We start from the raw sequence: 24,116 nt of genomic DNA, 5'->3' as shown, positions 1-24,116 counted from the left end.
GCCCTGCGGATCGGATCTTGGACTTGGATCTTATTTTCTATGTTTGGTTGGTCGGTTCGGTTCGGTTCGGTTCGTAGTAGCCCTGCGGATCGGATCTTGGACTTGGATCTTATTATCTATGTTTGGTTGGTCGGTTCGGTTCGGTACTCGGACTTGGACTAACGAACGAATCTTTCTCTCTCTCACGAATCTGTACTTCAGTTCAGTCAGCGGGTGGGGCACCGCAGTACCGTACCGACACCGACCGACCGAACCGAGCCGGGGCGGATCGGCCATAGATAAATTAATAATCGCTCGATAGAACCGGAGTCTATAAAGGAGTCGGATTCAATAAGCGGATTCGGTACCGACACCGGAGCTGGATCTAGTGAGTCGGATCACTTCGCGGAGTTGAGATTACCCATGTCTAATTTGGTCCATGATGAATAGGTTTTTTGTACGTTTCGTTCCGTTTCAAGAAACTCATTCGTACACGTACACTTATTACACGTATATTTTATATTTGTTTTTCATTATTGTAAACATAGGTTTGTATAAATATCAACCAATAACTAACTAACTAACTTCAACTAGGTACTTAATAATGACTGACACGAACAGTACATAAATTCATATTTTTCTGTAAAATATCACTTGACGTTTATAAATCACCTTAAAACGAAACGTTATTAACGCTACGAAACGTAGGTTTAGAGAAATGAAATTCTTTTCACATCGTTCTCGACGTTCTCGTTCATTACTCATCAATGGCCCACAGCTAATAAACGTGTTTTTTGTTCTTCTCGTGCTATTAATTGTGATCACGATGGGTTTCTAGTTACCCCAACGCTTGCACACCTCCGTGTGCCTACATACAAGAAATCAATATGTTGTGAGTATACCATTCAAGTATTTTTTATGTGATATTATAGGCAGATTAAAATGTACGATAGCGGTATCGCATTCCGACAATATTGGCTTTCACTTATGGCGGGAGACTCCTTACGCCATAACAACAAACCAAACAGTCACAGTCACTCGTATACGTCATATGCTTTTTGTATGTACTTCGCTCTCGCATCAACTGATTATAATAATATGTTCATTGGTATGAAGATGATTGCATTAGAATCAGTTCAGATGATTGCTGACCGTGTGTTTTCTACTGTTTGTAAAGTTGTTTTCAGCAAATACAATCTGTCACTGAATTTTATGTATCTCATCTGGTTATTTGTTATATCTTGTTATTCATGACTAGTGTAGAAAGAAAATATCAAATAAATAAATCAATAATGTGAGGAAATTAAATTGTTCGCTTTGTAAAACTATTTGTTTGTTATTCATGCATATCATGCTGCCACATGGCATGTTTTAGACTAGGTGGTTGCAATGTAGCTGGTGTGAGCATTGCAAAACATTTTGTAACTAGACTTGGGAAATGGTAACATAAATCTGTTGAGGTGTTGACATAGTACATTTTGTAAGAGAGGTTTTGTTATTAGAAAGTACTTATTGCTGCCAAATTTAACTGTAACATGGGCTTTGTCATGAAACAAATTAACAATAGCACCTCATGGCAGAAACTTTCTCGACTTCAATTGCTTGTGTTGTTATCAATTAAAATACTATGAAAATGTTTGTTTCCCCACAGATCAAGTTCCTATCTTTTAATACCAAATTGTTAGTTCTGTACCTTAATTAATTACATATTAATTAATAAAAAGATATAGCTCCATTGGTACTCAAGGATACTCTTGAATGTCAAGGTTGAGGAAGACTATTAGCCATTGTAATTCTGTCTCTTACTGTAGGTATAGTTTGGCGATCATTGGCTGCTTTCAGTGTACAGCAATAGCACAACAGTTTACAGCTACCTAAACCCATATATGATTTTCTTTTTGACTTATTGTTAAACAGACGGTCTGTGGCCATAAAAGTGTTGCAACAGTACTTACTACTGTAACATAATAATAATAATATACCCTTTTTGTTCCGAACTGGTAGTTTTCTATATATATTTTTTTTGTTGTTGATTATCATAAAATGTCCCTCAGATCGGTGTGTCTTTTGACATAGGCCTCCTCCAACTGCCTCGTTGGAGGGTGTTGGTCTGACGTCCCAAGGTTACCGGCCTGGTTGGGACCTTTTGTTGTTGTATTTTTTAAGTTTAGCGTTTTAGTTTTCCGTCTGCTCCTGGTTTCTTTTAATTGTTAGATCTGCATTTTATTATTTTCGCTAGACCCTGCTCTGAAGAAAGAGTTTGTTTTATTTAGTTTGGGTTTGTTTTTCAAAATGCGTGTCTCGGTTTTTGGGCGTATTAGGTGATTCTGTGGGTGAGCGCTTTCCCTTTTAATTTTTTTCTTTTATGATTAACCGATCATATGCAATATACCCTTCTTTACCCTTTTCAAGTTCCTCTTTCAGTTTATTTTTTGGCTTTTTCCTTACTAAGAGAACTTCCTTAGGATAATCTTCGGTTACATATATGTTTTCTGGTAGATACTTTTTGTTTCTAAGAAGTTCATTTCTTCTCCATTGTAGAGTGAGCGTGACACATATGGGTCTTATCTTATTTTCAGTTTTCTTTCCAATTCTGTATGCATTACTAATTTCCCACTTGTCTCAGGTGTTCAAATTTGCTTTGTCGCTAACATTGTCTTATACTGAGGTTACGCTGGCCAGTAGTTCCGAAAAGTGAGTTTCAGTTTCTGGGACGCCATGAAGGATCAAGTTATTCTTCCTTGCATCCTTCTCCAAGAAGTATATTTTTGATTTTAAGACATCAACTTCTTTTTTTAATGATGCTGTCTCTTCCACTAAAGGTTTTAGTTTTTTGTCCATTGTAATAGCCATATTTTCATTTATTACAGCGGTTTGTTGCTGCATTTCTTCTTTTATTTTTTCCCATAATAATTTTAGTTGTGGATCCATTGTATTAGGATTCTACTAAAATAGTACTTTATTTATTTTGGTAGCTTTGTTTTTCATGTAATGGCAACACTGGAGATCGAGCGGCAGGTGACAGTTGTCAGTTGACGCATCAAAGTGAAAACTAAATTCCACCCTACCCTCCCGATGGATGTGAAAAGTGAATACCTATTAATTCCACCTTGTCCTTCACTTCACAGTTTTTCACACACAGTTTAAGCAGGGTTTCTTCTTGAATAACTTATATTCCTTTGTTAATGGTGTTTTCCAAAGACTTTGCTGTGTAAATCCGCCGAACACACGGTTTGTGGTGCACTTTAACAAATATTTTCGATTGAAAATCGCAGGAGCCTCTTTTCGCGTAGTTAACTGTTTGACAGCCGGAAACGGAAAAACAGCTGTAACATACTGACACAAATTTTTAGCTTTAATATGTGACACTACCCTTCTAGACAATGCTTGGAATTTAGTAATGGCAGTAAAAACAAAACCAGTATTGTCTATCAACATGATTAACTAGGATAAATAATGTATCCCACTAATACTCTAAATGTGAAAAATTGTCAGTCTGTTTGTTTCCTTTTCACATCTAAAACACTGAACTGATTTAGATTTTCTTTTTCTTACTTTTTGTTGAGGCTTGTACACACCAGAGGTGATCATATCAGCCTCATCATGGGTTTACGCCAGTCCAGGCTTCATACTGTATTCTTAAGTCCTAACCGCCTCACAGTTTTCATTTTACAGCAAAATTTCCCAATGTGATCTTGAGATAGTAGGATAGTTTTTTTATAATTGGCGACTTATTTATCGCTTAGCGCCATCTATGTGAAAATGCCACACTTATATAGAGCCTACATATACTGCTCACCTAGAACAAGAGATGGCGTTATTTTTCAATAGATAGATCACCAGGGAGCGTAAGTTTGGTGCCGGTGACGTCATTATGACGCAAAGTCGCATATAGGATGTTTTTAAAACAACATTGCAACATGCCTATGATTCTTAATAAAACAATGGTAATATACATTCAACGACACGACCGCATTGAGTTTGGACTCGTTTGTCGTCTTGACGCGTACTTTGGTAACCAGGGGCATAAAGTACTAAAATAAATATATATTCAAAAATTGGCCAAGTGCGAGCGGACTCGTACATGAAGGGTTCCGTAAACAATTCAGTAAAAGTTTTTCTTAAAATTCTTCTAATATATATTTTTTTTGGCTGAATGTACTTTATGCCCCTGGTTACCAAAGTACGCGTCAAGGCGACAAACGAGTTCAAACTAAATGCGGTCGTGTCGTTTATCACAGAGTTCCTATGGTCACCCGCTAGCTTTATCATCAGATCAACTCCATGTTATAATAATATTGAATTGTCATCTGATTTATAGGTACATGCGTTTAAAATTTCAGCTCAATCGGTTGAAGATATCCACTTCAAATTTGAGTTGAAAGATTCCACCCAAGCAAACATAGTTACATTACACTGCAAATAAATATAATGCTTGAAATAAGTTTTTATTAAAAGTTTTTTTTGCCAAATGTACTTTTTGTTGACTGTACTTGCATTGTCGTCTAAACTACATATCTGTACCAAATTTCAAGTCGGTACTATTAACTATTGAGGGGTTCCCTCCTGCAGAGACGAGCCTGGCAGGACCACCAAGATGTCACTGCCAGATTATTGTATTGTCACCAAATTTACATAAGTATGCCAAATTTCAAATCGATCAGACCACTGGAAGTAGGTCAAATTTAGCTTCCAAGATTTGACCCAAACAAACAATAAATAAACAAACAGGGCAAGCTAAAGAAAAGCTTCTAAAAATATCGCCGAAATGTAAGCACTTGTGCTAGTATTTCGAATAAAAAACAATTTGAATTCTCATCCTCTTTGGTTCTGGCTGTTTGCTTCTGAAACCATTGCCAGCAACGGGCCGCTCGCGGCTCAAAAATAAAAATATCTGTCAGAGCGGTTCATTCGCGGGAAATTCCGCGGACTTCGTAATAATTCGTGTAATTAAATAATAAGAAGCTCGACTAGTATGAATAAATATTAAACTGTATATAAACCTTGTAAATAGTGTTAAATACTTAGTTTGTAAAAAACAATAGGTAATCATATTGATTAATACGGTGTGGATTTGGCGAGCGCTTTATCAAAGTTGGCTTCATTGATGTTTGTGGATCATAAATTGCTTATTATCGAACTATCGAAGCTTTTATAAAACATCATTAAAATCGCAAACTTAAAGGTAAATATTCAAACGACATAGCTACCCGTTGCTAAGCGACTCGGTCGCCTTAGCAACGGCTAATAACGCCTAGCAACCAAAAAACGCTGAAAAAAACACGTTTCTTGTATGACGACCCCCCTTTCATTTGTAACTTTATTTTATTTTTAGTATTTGTAGTTATAGCGGCCACAGTAATACATAATCTGTGAAAATTTCAAGTGTCTAACTTTTACGGCTTCAGAGATAGAGCCCAGTGATAGGCGGATGGACAGACAGACAGACAGACGACAGCGGAGTCTCAGTAATAGGGTCCCGTTGGCACCCTTTGGGTATGGAACCCTAAAAAAGTAATGATACATATAAATTTAATTTAATTTCTCTATTTTGCTGGGTTTTGCTGTTTAATTTTGCTGATAGCAAGAGCAAAATATTTTTTCATTTTTAGAGTTCCGTACCCAAAGGGTAAAAAAACAGGACCCTATTAGACTTCACTTTTCGTTTGTCTGTCTGTCGGTCACCAGGCTGTATCTGGTGAACCGTGATAGCTGGACAACTGTCCAGTTGAAATGTTCACAGATGATGTATTTCTGTTGCCGCTAAAAATACTAAAAACAGAATGAAATAAATATTTAAGGGGGCTCCCATACAACAAACGTGATTTTTTGCCGTTTTTTGCTAATTTCTAAAGTTGTATAGATCATAGCAAGGAACCCTTCATGCGCGAGTCAGACTCGCACTTGGCCGGTGTTTTACAATTAGAAAAGGAAACTTCTGTAAATACGGCTGTATAGATTCCATGGCAACTTTGCTTGAGCGAAACAAGCGTCTACATCCCGTCACAAAAATGAAAGCGGTATAGTATCCTGACTGTTATTATAAATGTGAAAGTAACTGTCTGTCTGTTACCTCTTCATGTTAATCGTTAAACCGATTTAGATGAAATTTGGTATATGTATAGTTTGAAACCCTGGAAAGGACGTAAGGTTTGGGTGTTTTTACCCGGGAAAATTTCACAGTTGCAATTGCAGGAATGAATGTTCGGAGGGACGATCGGACGTTGTTAGTGTTGTGTGTCAGTGTGATAGGGTGACTAATAAAAGTGAACAAGTGCGGGTAGTTCGTGATACGAGTGCCGGCACTATTAGTGATCAAGTGCGGGTAGTTCGAAGAACTCGCGCTGCTAGGCAGACTTGACACCCCACACTTCAGTCTACTCGTGACGACGGCAACTGTAACGTTGCCGAAACGTCGAGGTAAATATTACTTGTGCAATAATAGCGTGATAAGTCCCGTTTGTGTTTTTTTTTACTATAAATTGCACAGTGCCTGCGATATGCGATATGCTAATTCTTAGCGGATGAAGTCGCGTGCAAAAGCTATTTTTTTAACAATAATTTCGCATTCATATATATGAATGTGATCATTTTCTTTAAAAAAAAAAAAAACAAATAATGCTGCACACCTCTACGTATTTTAATAAAAGGAAGCATTCGAACTGACGCGACATTTAAGTTAATATCTGGAGGTGGGGCGATGATGAGGCGGTTGTGTGCGATAACCTCAGGAGTTTCTTGAATAATAACAAAACAAAACCACTAAAAACTAGATTTTTGCAACAATTAATGAATACCAACGATGATCGTAACAAACACATTTATCTAGACAGGTAATGGAATAAACAACTTCAGTTTTATGCCTCTTTGGCATGATGTTGGAAAATTGAAAAGCCATTATATTATAGCTATTTAAAATAGTGGAGCATGTGAACTTCTTGCATAACTTTTTTTAAAATTCATCTGCAACTATACAAGTGCTAGAGAGTGATATAGGTATCTAACCCACTGTCGCTCAAAGCTTGTTTACCTGTCTGCCCAAAGGAAGGTATAGGTGAAAAACTTAAGTAAATGACCTGTTGTATGTAGTAGTGCACAGAATTAATATGGAGCTAAGTCATTTTTCCAATTTGGAACGTCAATTTGTTTATACAGACACGTTACTGTTACTACTACATACAACAGGTAATTTATTTACTTAAGTTTTTCACCTATAGGTGTATGTATGTAAACTTTTTACTGTACAAAAGGAAATATTGTCTATCTCTATCTATCCTTATCCTTTTCCACATGACGGAAAGAAGTGGTGAAAACGATTGCAATTCAGTGTGTTATTTTGACTGTGGGTGTAGTTCACTCTCTTGGGTAGATACACTTAAAAGTTACTAGAAGTATTATAGTAGTCAAACAGACAAACATCACGCCTGTATTCCCAAGTGGGGTAGGCAGAGCACACGAAACGTTACCGCTTCGGAGCCACTTTTAGCAATTTTAGGTTTTAAGTTTGAGGTATTATAGTAGGCAAGGACAAAAATGCTCAAAAATATGACAATACTCCTGTAACCCAAATCACTCATATATATCTACCATAACTCTATTTTTGTAGCTGTTAGTCCTTATCGGACGTTAAGAACTCCGCAAATAACGCCCGAATCAATTAAGTTTTTGAGTGCATTTTAACCGACTTCAAAAAAAAGAGGAGGTTATCTATGAGAGTATTTGACCTTAAATATGGCGCGGTCGCACTATACTTTAAACAATTTTCAATGTATTGATGTCATTATTTTATGATGTTCACAATAAAATAGTAACGCATGATAAATATATAACAGGCATCGCTTTTTACATACAGGAACCTGATTAAAACCACATGATTTCTATTTTTCAGTGCCATCATGGCGCCCTCAACGGACAGCTTTGTCCCACAACAACTCTCATCACCACCCTTGGACGCCATCATAAGCCTCCGATCAACGGACCTTGATTGCCACCTACCTGGGCTCGTGTCATCATTCTTGGTATGTATAAATAGTAGATTGTACAACAAGAGCATAAAACGAGTCATTTTGCCTAAGACGTTCATATTGCCACTCGAGTCGGTACGGCGAGGGTGGATAGACATGTCGAGGGGAAAATAGGTTTAATGCTCGAGTTTTACACTGCTTTTCACTTAGATTGCGAGGAAATTAAATAGCAACAGTGGAAACAATTCTATGTACCTTTTATTTTTTATGCATTATTATGATAATTCTATTTTTTAATTTTATTGATTTATTATGATTGATTTGATTGATTTTTAGTTTATATAAATTAAAATTTATTTTAAAAATATGGAAAAACCTTTTTTGTTTGTGGCTGTTGACACTTGACTACCTTGGTCTTAAGTTGGTCTTAGACGAAGATTTTATTTTATGCACTAGAGCATAATAAGTCATTTTATGTCGCCTAGATGCAGCATAAACACGAACTTTAAGAGCATGTGAAGTGAAAAAAATATTTGTAATTTTGTTAGTCGTAACAATTTTGAAACGCCCAGTATTTGTGTCTAATACTAGTAGGTCTACCAGTACCAGCTCTCCAATTTTCTTTTACAATTAGGCGTTATGTTATTGTCTTTATGTATAAATGTATATATTTGTATATATGCATGTACGCTACATTTGATTAAAAAAAGGCCATTTTAAATAGACGGACAAATTAAAGAATAAATCAAACTTAGTACCCAATTGGATTCCTACATTAACAAAAAAAGGCAACACAAAATTGCTATATATTAATTATTTTTACCAATTGTATTTCATGCAAATCCCCTTCCCTTCTTGTTATTTTATTAACAATGGCTTCTGCTAATATGTATCCTTGAGATTCTTAATATTTCTTTGAAACTTAAAAATGTTGATAGAGGATTGGTTAAATTTTTCAGATTGTCAAACTCTCTAAGAATGAGTGCGAGTATATGGGATTGGACGCTGGCTTCGGCCGACGGCCTGCTCACCACTGAAGAGTGCTCTTTGCTGCTCGAAACTGACCTCCTTGACAACGATGGTGCGTATGCTTGTTACAACTTACATCTTGGAAAAGTTAAATCCTAAACCTTATCCAGTTACCTGTGAAGTCCTTATCAGGATAGGGCCGAAAATATGGGAGAGCATCCTAAAATAGCGGTTTTTAAAATAGGAAATTGCGAGAGGTCGGTTACTGTTCCGTTTTTTCAAACATTCTTTTTTCGCTCAGGGGCCTCCGCTCCTTTGTTGCCCCAAGGCCTCCAGATGTCTTAATATACTAATGTTTTTTTTTTTTACCCGAAATAAGTACTTTTATTGTTTGTTATGGGTTAGTTAAAATGGTATATGCGCTAAACAAAAACTAATTCAATGATAATATATTGGCCGGAATATTTTTCGAAGTATTTCGTATTTTGTACGGAATATTCCAAGTTTAGGTAACTAAAACTACATACAAACTAAAGATATTTATTTCTAAACTGGTGTTGTATCACAGAAGATTTCTGAGAAATTATTTTTAATGCTAAACTAATTTTAGTCTCTCACACCAAAGCTTGTTGGTTGGCTGAAAAGTAAAAATATTAAGACATTTCTTTAACGATCAAAACAATTCGATACACTAACTGGTAGTGAATCAATACTTTACTTTTACGAATACGAACTTTTTTAGAATTATTGACTAAATTTAATAAAAAACAGAAGCTTAGCAAGCGTTCAGCAATAAAGAGATTAGGCTCTGCGTTTCTACAACACGTTACTTTGACATCAAAAATAAGTTAAAAGACTTAGTTAAGGAGTAATGATCACAACATAATTTTCATGATTTATTTCCTGGTAAAACTTTTTATATTTAAGCTGATGCAAGGAATGAAGTGAAGGAACTTATTCAATCACAAATATAAGAATGTCAAAGTTAAAATATTTTGACTAAATTATTATTATTAGCTTATGGATATCGAAAAATCTACTACTGATTTGGGAAAAAGTTTGTAGAGCAGAAATTAACGGGAAACTATGAGGGCAATGTGAAAGGCATTGAACTTTGCCCAAATGTCAATTTGCTCGCATATCCTTTGGACAGGTGTACTAAATACAGGAACAAGGATATAAGAGCTCTTCACTTTTATCACTACTGATATCTGATAATGTGAGTGAAGTATCTGAAATACGTAATACCTACAGCTACAGATAAAAAATGTGTCGTTATTTTACTATTAGAAATATTCCAAGAACAATCTAAAACGGTAATCAATTAACGTAAAAACTTAAAATAGTACTCGAACATTGAATCGAAAAAATGCACTTCGCGCACTGAGGGTTCCGTATTGAATTGAAATACAGCAAAATCTAAGTTGATTGTCGGACTTTCTTTTCCTGTGTCGCGAGACGTTACTTTTTGCCAAATTTCATAATTCTATTTCAACAGGATGTTCCTATAGGTTTTGATACTCATAGTTTTTGTATGAAAGTAGGTACACTTGCAAAAGGGGTTGTATCTTTTGATCGGGTTCCCTTTATCTTGCATAATATCGATTCTCCGAAATACACTTCGCATAACTGGTATCACATATATTTTTTTAGCCGAATGATACTTTTCCATGAATATCTCAGGAAATTAAATGGCAGAACACTGTTATCGCCGAATATACTTCTGCAGAATATTAAATACCAGAACAATAGTACCGCCGATTTTTATATGGCATAATGGCATAGCGAATACTAGTTTGGACAATACAATAGTCATCATCATGTCAGCCGAAAGACGTCCTGTGCTGGACATAGGCTCCCCCAATCCCAATATAGAATATAATACAACACAATACAATACAATAGTATTTTCACGGAATTTCAAATAGTGCTGTCCTTAACATGGCATAATGACATGGTTAAAGGAACGAACAGTTACCATAAATTAAGGCCAGCAAAGTAAGAGCGCTGTGACAGCAACAGGCGTAGCGCCAGAACAGCATAGCAGCTACATAAGTAGGTTGGGTTAGGTTAGAACTGCGGGCACAACAGCGCGCAAGCCGAGCGAGCGAAGCAACCGTGCCGCGGCAGCGGCCGGCGAAGCGCCAGAATCTTACTATTACCTACCAATAAGGGTTAGGGTAAATAATAACCGTAATTTAATTGCAAGTAATGTTTAGTAAAATTTTATTCTGCTTTTTATCTTTATGAACTATGAGATATATCTTTCTGCGTAATAACTATTCGGACATATAAATATTATTCTCAGCAATATTATGCCATGTTAATATTGTGCTTTCCAAAATTATGAGAAATGACAGTATGCGAAAAAATATATGCAAAAAGTAATTCGGTGATATGATGATTCTACTCAAGGTTGTTATGTGAAACGAAATTATGACATTTGATTTTCTGCAACATATTAGTGAACCCTTTTGATCGTGTGAATTTAGATACTTATTTAAATGTTGCTTAAGACCATAGCCATAAGGTGTTTCGTATTAATTTAAACTGATTACCTCTTTGTGTTGATAAAAAAAGGTATTGACGTATAGATAGATAGACAAACAACGAAGTGATCCATTGTTTTTATTTTTTAAGGTAAATGGAACCCTGAACCCGAATAAGACGATTTTAATTTTATAGCTAGTAAATAATTTAATGCGTGTAATTGAAATCTACAGTTTTACCGTGATAGAGTAATTTTAGTGAGGTAAAGTAATCGCCAAGAACAAAAATTGCGCTAACTTTTTAAATTGTAGCATCTCTAATCTAATTGGCATCGTGTCGTATGATATGAGACAATGCTATTCATCGTTTTTAAAAAGTGTTGTAAAAATAAAACGTAGTTTTTTTATGTGATTAATGAACGGCGAGCTTTGCAGTCATTTATACAGGTTATCCTTGAACGACAATTAAGCCTACACCAAAACTACGCATTCAATCTCAATGCCAAATTAATTATTTGCTGTGCCTGTATGGTAAGCTAGTAGACTGGGAGATGGTGACACAAAATATTAGATGATTTGTACCAGTATGGCAGTTCTTCAGGGGTCTAATCTAATTACGGAATGACAAAATGATGGTCATAGCGCTGGTACCGGCGGCCCCACCTTTTTCTAAATTAATGTATTCGCATCAGTATGGCGGGTTGTAAGCCACACCGGAGAAGTATGGCATTGCGCTACCGCCTACATCTTTTTTTATCGACTATCGGAAATGTAATCATTTTTGTGGAACAAATCGTTCGACACTCGTTATTTATCCGTTCGATTAACGCCCACGCGATTGGGCCGCGGTAACAGCGCTATGACCATCATTTTTTTTGACATTCCGTAATTAGCCCCCAAAGAACCGCCATACTGGTACAAATGATCTAATATTTTGTGTCACCATCTCTGGGTCTATAGGAATGTAACAGGAAATTGCTTCTGATTTTCCTTAATAATTATGTCAAGTTGCATGTAATAAAAGTGCACTGACACGGAGTAATTCCAAGTGCATTAATTTACCTTCTCTGAATAATTTATAAAATAACAGGAAATGTTACTCGTAATAATAGTTTTTATGCAACTGTATCATAATAAGAGCCATTGAGACACGAGTGCGAGTTTGCGGCGAAGCCGAATGTCATAATAGATAAGCATGAGTGTCTCAATGGCTGATTATGAATAGTTTCATACATTACTTTTTCTACGAGCTCAAACAAACAATTAATAAATAATTAATACTTACATAACGGACAATAAATAAATTTTTCGACTTTGAAGGTTTAGGAATTATTTTTTGTATATCCCGCGATTTGCAGTGCGAAAATTAACACTGTGAAACGCTTCACAATGAAATGTCAACGTTGCGATCACACAATGCACCTCATTTGATTACCGATAGCGGTATCGTTAGCAGCACATTGTAGTAAGTACGCGAGTAGAAAAAATATCTACTCTTATCTAGACTACTTTTATCGCATTACTCAATGCATTTGATACGCTTTTTACCCGACTGCGAAGATGGAGTGTTATGTGTTTGACGCGTATGTATGTATGTATGTATGTATGTATGTCTATTCCTATGTCCTCTCGTAACTAATCAACGGCTGAACCGATTTTGATAAATGATACGTCTTGATGACGCGAGTGAAACTGAGTACATGAAATTCTTGAAAAATCAAAATGGCGGATTTTTGGCGCCAAATTGTAAGTTTTCAAAAAAATGTTTTTTTATTAAAATCTATCGAGTAGGGAGGGTGTCAGATGAAAGGTAATAACTAGCCCATTCTAAATATATATGGGTTATAGTAGTTTAAATCTACAATTTTCACATAACTATTAAAAAAGTGTGAAATACAACAATAAATTAAAAAAAACAAAAACCCGACTGCCTTAAAAAATACTAAAAAGAAGAAAACAAGTCTAGTGGGCTAGAACTTTGTTAAGTAGCTAGGAACTTAAAGTTCAACAGTCGGGACCCATTTAAATCGTGACGCTCACGAAGTCGAGTGGGAGCCCACTGGACTTGTTTTCTTTTTATTTTTTAAGGCAGTCGGGTTTTTTGTTTTTTTTTTTTAATTTTTTTTTTATTATCTTGGGAGTATTTTACTTGTCTGGGTTTGATTTGGGATGATGTAATTGAAAATCACTATTATTTTGAAGAACAAAAACTACTGCTTTCTAAAACTTTAAGCCAAGAAGTAGCTTACATCTTTTATTACTGCGATTATTGCAATTAATAAGCGAGGAATTAATCGAGCATATTGTTGCGATATCGGTGTAATTGAGTTTAGTTTAGCCTTCAAAACAATGTAACCTTTTTGCGAACTTTTAATTCGACATTCGACATTAACTTGCATTTTTTCTTAGGCCATTAAAGATCAGCAATATTTTCTTCTTCAATAACTGTTAACTTGGAAAAAACTTCACTCTTGTAGTACTACACTGATCATTCCCGATTTGTAATCGTGAATCGAGACCTATAAATTTTAACCCTGAAATGCCAGCTGAAGAAAAATAATGGATCACAATGAACGTCTATTGAGTAACTAAATATTCGATTCTTGTTAGGTTTAAAGACAAGCAGGCAGAAACTAAAAAAAAAAACTATTTTATCTATATGTCGATTAGACATTTAAAGTACACCTTCCATTCATCCTCGCAGACATCATTATTGCATTTGAGGACTCTACCTATTACACCGTATCATACCATGACCGTAAAAGCAACGTTTCAGGCCAAAAAATATATTCTTTGTATTGAAAAGTATGAGTCTATGGCCACTAGCACTTTCTGTAACCAACCGACGCCACGTCAGATGTCATTTATATTCGTTTGCAATTCCGTTATTGACACGTTCCTATTACGGTCATGGCATGATACGGTGTAATGGGAGGAGACATTTAACATTACATTATAACAAGTAAAACATGTACTTTTAATTGGGATGCACCAAAAAAAAAATAGCTATAGTTTTTATTTTATTTTTGGAAAGAATAGGATATTTTAAGATACCATTTTCATCGATTTTGAATTTGGATGAGTATTTAATTTTTTATAATTTTTTTACGAAATACGCTGGATGACGTCATAGTGAGACAGCCACGTTCCATTGCCTAGAAAAATTCAGGTCGTATACATAATATAATCTGTGGCATTACAATGTGACATTTAGGACCCTAAGCCGTGCTTGTATTAAGCACGGCTTAGGGTCCTAAATGAACCATGACAAATAGTTTTATTTATTTCTCTTCTTTTAGCTTCGATTATTCCTGTTTGTTTAATGGTGTGATAGTAAATAGATATTTTTTAATTAAAATCTGATATTTAAATTCATTTATATTTACTTATAACGTCGTAATTTAATAATTTAATTTGTAAAAATACATTGGAAATACTCTTATACATTTCGGACTTTACGATAAATGACAACTGTTTAAAGCCCGGTGCGCATCATGTAATTAAAGTTCTATCTTTGTCACTCTTTGCTATTATAAGCAGGACAGCAACATTTTAAACTGTTAATTTGCTTTTGAGTGTAGACCTGCTTTATTACTGCCTTTGTGACGGGACACTGCATTTCTGAAAACGCTGCACAAAGCCTATTTCTTTATTATACGTTGTCAAAAATTGGGGCATCCCAATTATGTTAGAATATTGGGTAAATGTTTATTTCCTGAGTAAACTTGCTACAAGCATCTTAAAAAACGAACAGAAGGATAAATAAAATCTAAGTGATTTTTGGTAAGAATTGAAACAATCCTGTTTTAGTGTGCATTTAGTCAATTGCAATAACATATATATTAAAATATATTATAAATTAGAAACTGTCTGTGTTTTCACGCTCCGTTATAGAGCTCTTGCATTCAATAAATTGCTGCGCATTTACAATACTACGAAGTTCATTAAAAAATTGGAACAATCATTGTTATCAGGTCCCAACCCAAGCAAAGTACTCAATTACAATTATCTCTTGATGCCGTATCACGCCCTCGCCGGACGTACACGCCAGAGAACTTTCCGTGCTTGATAAGACTAATCTCTGACCTCTGTGCTTTTTACGCTTGAAGTAAATTTGAAGACGTAGTAGACCTTAGTTATCTATTTTATGAATTGATGGTGGCACATGAGGAGGAGTTTATCTACACGTTGTGAATGGATTATCTTAGTTATTTTAGTTTACGGCAGATCCGTATATAGACAAGAAAATTAATGTCAGATATCAATACATGTCAAATTACATAATTGAAATTAAATCAAACTAAATTAAATCAATTAATAAAATTAAACTAAACACTATCATAATTTACTAAGAAATATTGAGAAAATACAAAATATCCATAGGACTAAAACTACTATTAAATTAAAATAACTAAAACTTAAACTTTAATTAAAAAAGAGAGGTGGGCCTCTTGGCATGGTGCCCATCACGCAGGCAGCATTCCCGCGTTGAACTACGATTGAGATATATAATATATAATATACAATATATAATATATATATATAATAAAAAAAGACAAATAATAAACTAACCTAAAAGTCCCTCTCCCCCAACATAAAAAATGTATCTTAGAATAGTTTTCCTGGTGAACATAGCTTTTTAAACTATTTTTTGACTGCTATGAAGAGTATGGATAGACGTGAGCGAAAACTGAAAAGGGATCTATAATAGCCGCTAACCCGGCGTATGTACCGGCACTTTAAGAAGTGCAGTCTTATGAATGCTTCATCATGAACTACCCGAAACCATCAATTAGATCAGAACTAGACCAAGATAGAAAAGCAGCAAAGCTGAAATAACTGAACAGCTGTCAATTTTGAATTCTCTAATCATCGCATTTTCTGTATAACTCCAGTGGCCGCAACAATTACGCTCATTAAAATCTACATAATATATTGCAAATAACATTCTGGAAATCAACCCACGTTGCCTAGCACTTAGCCTTGCTCCATTATGTTGTTCTACTGCGTTCTTTTTATCATTAAAACTACATCTATCAAGTTCACTGTCATGAGTTTGTATAATAACGAATCCGAGCGCTAGTTGTTATTGTGTGGGTTATAAATACGAAACCTCGCCGATAGGTGGCACTGTATTAAACGAATCTCATCGAGGAGAATCATGTATCTTCATATTAACTACATTTTTGGTATGTAACATTTTTAGTTAATTATATTCAACTTAACACACTTCCCTAGGGAAAATTTTTCAGTGGGTCGTGTATGATGGTAAATGGTAATGTCGAGTCCGACTTTATTTAACTTAATTATAGGTTAGCATTTGATCAGATTGTGTGGACTATTTCTTGTTGTTATTCTGTCCCGTAAGCGAGGGGACTAAGGTAGTACAGTTTAATAGAAAAAGAAAAGCTGCGTGCGCGCGTGTCGCGCTGGCTGCTGGCGGGCGGCGGGCGGCTGCGGGCGGTGGTGCTGGGTGTGGGCGTGTTCCGTGGCGCAGAGCGCGCGTTGAAACAACACCAGCGGCCTGCATGGTTGTATGAAATCTCTTTGCAGGCCGCTAGAGTGACCGAGCGCACGCAACTGAGCCGCAGCGCCTGCAGCGCGATACTTCTCGGCCTATTATTTATAACAACGTCAATATTTCAAGTCATGTTTGAGAAAACGTCTATTATAATTATTAACTTTTGAGTATACCTCCAGAGGATGCTACTTTAGCGTTTGTTAACAACTGAAATAGTAACTATCTAATTTCTGTGAAATCTATCCTTGGCTTTATATTTTTCTACTGCGCTCTCTTTATAGTTAAAATTGTTTTTCTCAAACATGCTATGTAATGTTTATGTTGTGTTTATTTATTTATTTATTTATTTATTAACTTTGGCACACAAAACAAATTGTAAACATGCTGCATGCATGTGTTCCTTAAAACAGGCTTTAAAATATACTGTTGCAGGCCTAGGCTTGCAAGACAACAGTCTTTTGTTTCAATGCAAAACGCCAAATATCCACGATAAAGGCACACCACTTAAAAAAAGTTTTGCCGGGAAAATTGTCAAGTGTCATTGTCTTTTTTTTTTGATTGACTGGACTTGGGCTTTAGTCATTTTGCAAATAAGTTCCATTGTCATTTCAAAAGTTTCGTTTAGAAACGTGATTTTTATTTTTGCAGTCCGTTATATGTACATGTTTTTTTTATAGCAATTTGATTTTATTGGGATTATTTTAACGTTCTAAAATTCATGTTAGAATGAAATAAACACATAAGTATATAGATGGCAGTTATAATTTGAGTCTGGTACAATTTTAGTTGTCTTACGAATAAAACATTGATCTCTTGGAGTTTTTATTTCTTTTAGTGCATGTCTGAGAAAAGCACTATACAAGCCTCGGCGTGAAAGAACATGCCAGCCTCGTATACCTATCCTATACATACTCAGCCTGCAAGCCTTTCTTTCCCGGCCTCTGCAGTAATGTACTATTATACCAAATCAGTAATGTTCACTGACATAACTATGTTGTACAATAATTAATCCGCTAGTTATTGTATAATACGGGTTACGTAAACTCGGCCTTACGCCGATAGGTGGCATTGTATTCAACCAAAATATATCTAAAAGTAAGTATTGTGTATCTTCACTTAACATTTAATTTTAACACTCCCTGGTTCGTTTACAAGCCCAATTTAATATTACTTATTTTAGTGGGACATTTGGTGGCATATGCGTACGTTAGCTAATACTTCTTTAACTGACCCTCTTCTGCATCTTGTGACATTGTGTGGTTCATAAGTGGTCAGTTAAAAAGTATGGTTGTCTAATAATTATGCTATTTTTTAAGAAATTTGATTCATGATCTCTAATTTCTAATACGGTTCTAAAGTCGCATGTACTTACAGAATGAAAATAAACAGATTTAAACATATTTCGATCAATTAAATTTATTCGAATAAAAATAATAATAAAAGATACTTAAACTAAATAAACTACTCTTAAATTACTCAAATTACCCTTTATACCTACACTTCACTCATTTTCAATCATAAAAATGTTCTTTATATACTTCTGTCGTTTTTTCACAACGGACAGCAAGCTTATTTTATACGTTAAACAAATTTACTTTTATCTTACGATACGTTAAAAGTAAATAAACAAAAACAATGGAATTAGTGCGGCTAAAACAATTCTAATCCACCATATTATCTCTAATTATCTAGTTCTTAAATGAGTGGGAATAGGAAACTTCCTCGGTTGATTTTTTTGTCGCATTTACTAAGTATTACTTTTTTTGTTTATGCTGATCGAGTACTAAGCTTACGTTACTCCAGGATAATTGACACGTGATAGTCTTTAGGTATGTAAAATGCTTTTATCTCAAAAGTGGGCTAGTTAGTGTTGAACTTGGTGTTTCTCTTATCTAAACCTAATTATAAGTTTGATGTGACTGTCTAGCTTGATAAGTAGTTCAAATTAATTACTGTTTAATTCCTGAAGCAGCACCCCCCACGAATTCACCTCATGCACATGATAATGATAGGAATAAGGTCAGAAGTAAAATAATATCAAGATGCTATCGTGCTACGCTCGTTACAGTACATTTCCATATTCTTATTACTTAAATAGACAAAACACTGACCATTTCATGTGGCCGTGCCTCCATCCAGTACTATTTAATTTTATGGGTTGTCAATTGTACCTGACTACCAGATCGAATAGTTTACGAGTGCGAAGCCGCGGGTAAACTCTAGTCCACAATAAAGGCACAGGAGGGTCAAAAATATTCTGAATGATTTCGAGCGAGGACGGGAAGGCTGTGCCTGTTAGCTTTTTGCTCGACTTGGCGGATGAACTACCGTGTCCCCGACCGAAATTCTACTATCACTGCCAATATGGAAAATTTATTGATGAGCTGATTTATTATTACCTACCTCTCTCATGATTATATCGTTATAACGAAAAAATGGCATGCCTTAATCAGAACTCGTTGCCAAAGTTATCATTTTCAGTGTTATGGCTATGTTTAATTTATCATCCGAAAATATCATTAATAACGGAAGATAACAAATTCGGAAATGTTCCTAAATTTTGTAAGTTTTGCTCGTAATTTGCCGAAGTTTGCTTACTGTTGTAGAGCCGCCCTCGATGCAATCTATTATTAATACATAAAACTAATTTTGCCTACAACTTCGTCCCTCTTTATCAAAATAAAATATAACTTTAGTATTAGTTAGGTATAATAATATAGCTTTCCATCAGTAAACGAATTTTAGTCTTTACACATTGAGTAAATGATTAAAGAAAATTTTGATATTCAGGCAGGATAGATTTTGTTTTGCTAAAACACAAAGTTTTTGTGAAATTGTGTAACGTTTCACGGTACTTATGGATTTAAAATAAAAAAACAATTAGTTCAAGTTATTTTTGTAACTTCCGACCAAACTGACACAATAAGAAAATGCGATATTAGAAAAAAATTACCTCTCATTCTAAGTGCGGGTAGCACATGCGGCACATCACTTTGCCCGGTTTGCTAAATAATATAGTATTAAAATATTATTAATCCCAATCCGTAACGCACCTTTTGGGGTCTTTACGATCAAGGAAAATCCATGCATTTAAAACAAAAGACTTTAACTTAGACAAAAAAAACACTTTAAAATTACGTTTTTACAAAATTTACATTACTAGGCAACAGGCATATATTACTTAAAAGATACCAGATGGTTCTCCATCCCAGCCTATATACGTCCCACTGCTGGGCACAGGCCTCCTCTCAGAACAGGAGGGCTTGGGCCATAGTTACCACGCGGGTCCAGTGCGGATTGGGAACTTCACACGCACCATTGAATTGCTTCGCAGGGTTGTACAGGTTTCCTCACGATGTTTTCCTTCACCGCAAAGCTCGTGGTAAATTTCAAATGTAATTCCGCACATGAATTTCGAAAAGCTCAGAGGTGCGAGCCGGAGTTTGAACCGGCGACCCTCTGCTTGAGAGGCGATAGGTCAAACCACTATGCCACCACGGTTCACCAGATGGTTCTATTTTAACTGATTGTCAATAGCTCTTTTAATAATAGTCTTTAGATAATAATAGCGCCTAAATTTTCCACGCTATCTATTAGTTGGTTGCCATGCCGAAAACGTGGGTGTGTCTTGATAATCACTAGCTCAGTTAGTGACTGGATGTTATAATATAACATCCACAGTTATAACTGATAAGGGATCACGTCATTGGCTTACATAAACATATTTGTTTTTCATTTAACTGAACATAGGCTGGTGTTTTCGATTGGAATAGCAATCTTCTCTTTTCCACTGTTTGTCATGTATCCATTGAAAATATGTTTTGAAATTTAATTATAACATCGTGTTGTTACATTAAAACGTACACATAGATATTTATGCTCAAAACAACCTATTAAGTTTCATGTTTTATGTATGTTGATACATTTTTAGACTTTAAATAGCAGAGTATGACTGAAAGGAAGGACATTTCCTTTCTGTAGATACGGTTTTGTATTGTATAACTCTTTATTATACTTAAAACACATAACCCCAACACATAGCCTCCGCAGTCCTAATAATGCTGTAGGTGTTCATGGGCAGTGGTTATAACTTACCATCAGGTGACCCGCGTGCTCGTTTTCCTGCTATTTGATTTAAAAAAAAAACAGATTACATTGACACTTGTTGGAGGCCTACCGACAGCTCGTCTCCCGGTCCGTCGCCGCGGTCGCTGTCGGTAGGCCTCCAACAAGATGGAGCGACGACTTGGTTAAGATCGCGGGATCGCGGTGGATGCGGAAAGCACAAGACCGGTCTGAGTGGAGAGCCTTGGGGGAGGCCTATGTCCAGCAGTGGACGTCTTTCGGCTGACATGGACAAAGGCGAACTTATCCCCTACACCTTAACCTTTAACCTTTTAGTTGAAATTGAACAAGGTATTTATGTAGAACTAGCGGAAATATGCCCTGAATATGTCCACCGCGCACCTTATAACGCTTTGGTGGTGAGACAAATTTGAATAATTTCCAAAAACTGAATCGGCAAAAAAACACATAATTATCGAACCTGCTCTCAAAATTTCATGAGCATCATTTGCGAAGTACGACCTATAGAAGAGAATAGACAACAAGATAGACGAAAGAATTTTTACTCAAGCTGACAGTTGACACGGAGACGCTTCGCTCATGGTTCGTATTCGCTCTGCTGAAGTTCAAATTTGGTACGAAGGCTATTTATTATTGGGACATATAGAACAAAAATATTACTTACAATATTTTTAATTTTCACCCTGCACCCCCCTATAACGCATGAGGACAACTTACAAAAAAAAAAAGAATGAATGAAGTCCCACCAAAAACAATGTATGTAAAACCGATTGCCTAGACTCACAAGTTCATAACGTTTTCATCGTTAAGAAGTCAACAGATACACAGAAGCCAAGTCACAAGTCCTAATTCTACAAACTCAACATATGTAGGACTTGAGTCTAAAGCGTCTGTTAGAAATTAAGTCACTAGTTTTGTGTCATGCAATAGTTATACGAAAGAGCTCGACCATCAAGCCATAATTTTTTAATAACATGTAGATCTTGTAGAGTAAGGGGACCTGACTCTTGCATGTGAGTGCAAATAGATAAACAGTGACTTTGATTAGCTACTGATCCTACACGTCAATTTAGTGATGGTAATACTAAAAACGTCACATTGTAATAGGTACACGTAAGCGCGATAATCGCATTACTTAATAGTACATTACTGTAGAGGCCGGGAAAGAAAGGCTTGCAGGCCGAGTATGTATAGACGGCCGAGCGAAGCGAGGATAGGTATACGAGGCTGGCATGTTCTTTCACGCCGAGGCTTGTATAGTGCTTTTCTCAAACATGCACTAAAAGAAATAAAAACTCCTAGAAATCAATGTTTTATTCGTAAGACAACTAAAATTGTACCAGACTCAAATTATAACTGCCATCTATATATGTGTTTATTTCATTCTAACATGAATTTTAATATGTTAAACATGTATAACATGTAGATATACTGGACTGCAAAAATAAAAAATCACGTTTCTAAACGAAACTTTTGAAATGACAATGGAACTTACTAGCAAAATGGCTACCCTAAAACGGAACCCTTATAGTTTCGCCATGTCTGTCTGTCCGTCCGTCCGCGGCTTTGCTCAGGGACTATCAATGCAAGAAAGCTGTAATTTTGCATGGATATATATGTGTAAACTATGCCGATAAAATGGTACAATAGTTTTTTTTTATGGTACCTCCCATAGACATAAGTAGGGGTGATTTTTTTTCTCATCCAAGCATCCTACCCTATAGTGTAGGGTAGGTATTGTTGGATAGGGCTTTTAAAACCATTAGGGGTTTTTTCGATTCAGTGATATGTTTGCGAAATATTCAACTTTAAAGTCCAAATTTTCTTTAAAATCGAGCGTCCCCCCCCTCTAAAATCTAGGGCCTATTTACTACCTTAGGCCTACTATTTTAGACCGGATTATACACGAAATGCAGCCCATTTAATCAGCATCATTAATACTTAATAATGTAAATTAAATTGTAATTTGACGTAAAACGCGCCGGTAATATTTATATATTTACGTATTGAATATTCATAGTTCTGTGAATTTATTCAGTAACTAATATGAACCATAGAAATTCAGATTAGTAATTTCAAGTCGTGTATAATGGCCTTTATCGTGGATATTTGACGTTTTGCATTGAAACAAAAGACTGTTCTCTTGCAGGCCTAGGCCTGCAACAGTATATTTTGAAGCCTGTTTTATGGAACTGTTTTATAGCATGTTTGAGAAAAATCTTTTGTCATCATGGTTTGCTTTTTGTTATAAAAACGCCAGGTAATGGTGATTATTATTGTAACACGTGCACGTGCACGGCCAACTCGTACTTTATCGGTATTTTGGTACTCTATGACATACTAAATAAAAAAAAAACTTGAAGTACAATTATTGCAGAATTCGAAGGTTTTATTCTTAACTCTGTTGCAAATTTTACCTCGTCCCGATTAAATACTGGTACGACCTAACTTAATGCTGTAAAAAGTGGAAGAACAATTTAGGAATGCGTAGTTCTACGAGCGATTCATCCGCTATCAGTTTCCTGCCGAATATATTGAAGAAATGGGAGACCGTATCATTTTGTTCAGTATTAAGCGGCAGTAAACAGATAGCGGTTGAAACGCTCGTAGAACTATCCAAATTTATGTACTTGTATTGAAGTTACCTATAAATTATGAGTTGTCCTTATGCTTCCACCGTACGCCAAGGGCGTCAAAAACCTGTAATTTCACAAGTAATTAAATAATTAATCTTCACGATACTTATTTTAAAAGCAATTAACTAATCTAACTGATAAGAATATTTGAAGTTTCATTATTATCTTCACCCTATACTTAGGTCCTACTGTGTCCACAGATCTTCTATCATAATGAGAGGGCGGTCTGTGGTTCTCACGCTTTCGAAAAGATCATCATTGCGAAGAAGACGCGCCGCAAAAAAACTTGGCAGATTTTCATACAAAACAAGCAATTAATGTGAGATACATAAATTCAAGTTGAGAGAGCTCTGTACTGTACTTTCCTAGATATTACAGAAAATTCTTACGTTACTTTAACCAAAAGTATAAGCCACTTTCTTAAAAGGCCGGCAACGAGCCAATGACTCTCCTTGAGTAATACGGTATTTGA

The 24,116-nt window shown here is 35.6% G+C and overlaps 1 protein-coding gene across 1 annotated transcript in view; it reads left to right on the top strand.

The window, feature by feature from the left end:
- Nucleotides 1-710: 710 nt before the first annotated feature.
- crc (bZIP transcription factor crc) overlaps nucleotides 711-24,116 on the top strand; it is a 37,250-nt gene continuing 13,844 nt past the window's right edge. Inside the window, exons 1-3 of the mRNA XM_074091171.1 lie at nucleotides 711-871; nucleotides 7,868-7,997; nucleotides 8,903-9,024. Coding sequence (XP_073947272.1) covers nucleotides 8,922-9,024 — 103 coding nt within the window. The 5' untranslated portion in view covers nucleotides 711-871; nucleotides 7,868-7,997; nucleotides 8,903-8,921. The remainder of the gene's footprint in view (nucleotides 872-7,867; nucleotides 7,998-8,902; nucleotides 9,025-24,116) is intronic.

This window comes from Choristoneura fumiferana, chromosome 8, assembly GCF_025370935.1.
Source record: "Choristoneura fumiferana chromosome 8, NRCan_CFum_1, whole genome shotgun sequence".
NCBI classification, from domain to species: Eukaryota; Metazoa; Arthropoda; class Insecta; order Lepidoptera; family Tortricidae; genus Choristoneura; species Choristoneura fumiferana.
This window is presented reverse-complemented; position numbering and strand designations above follow the sequence as displayed.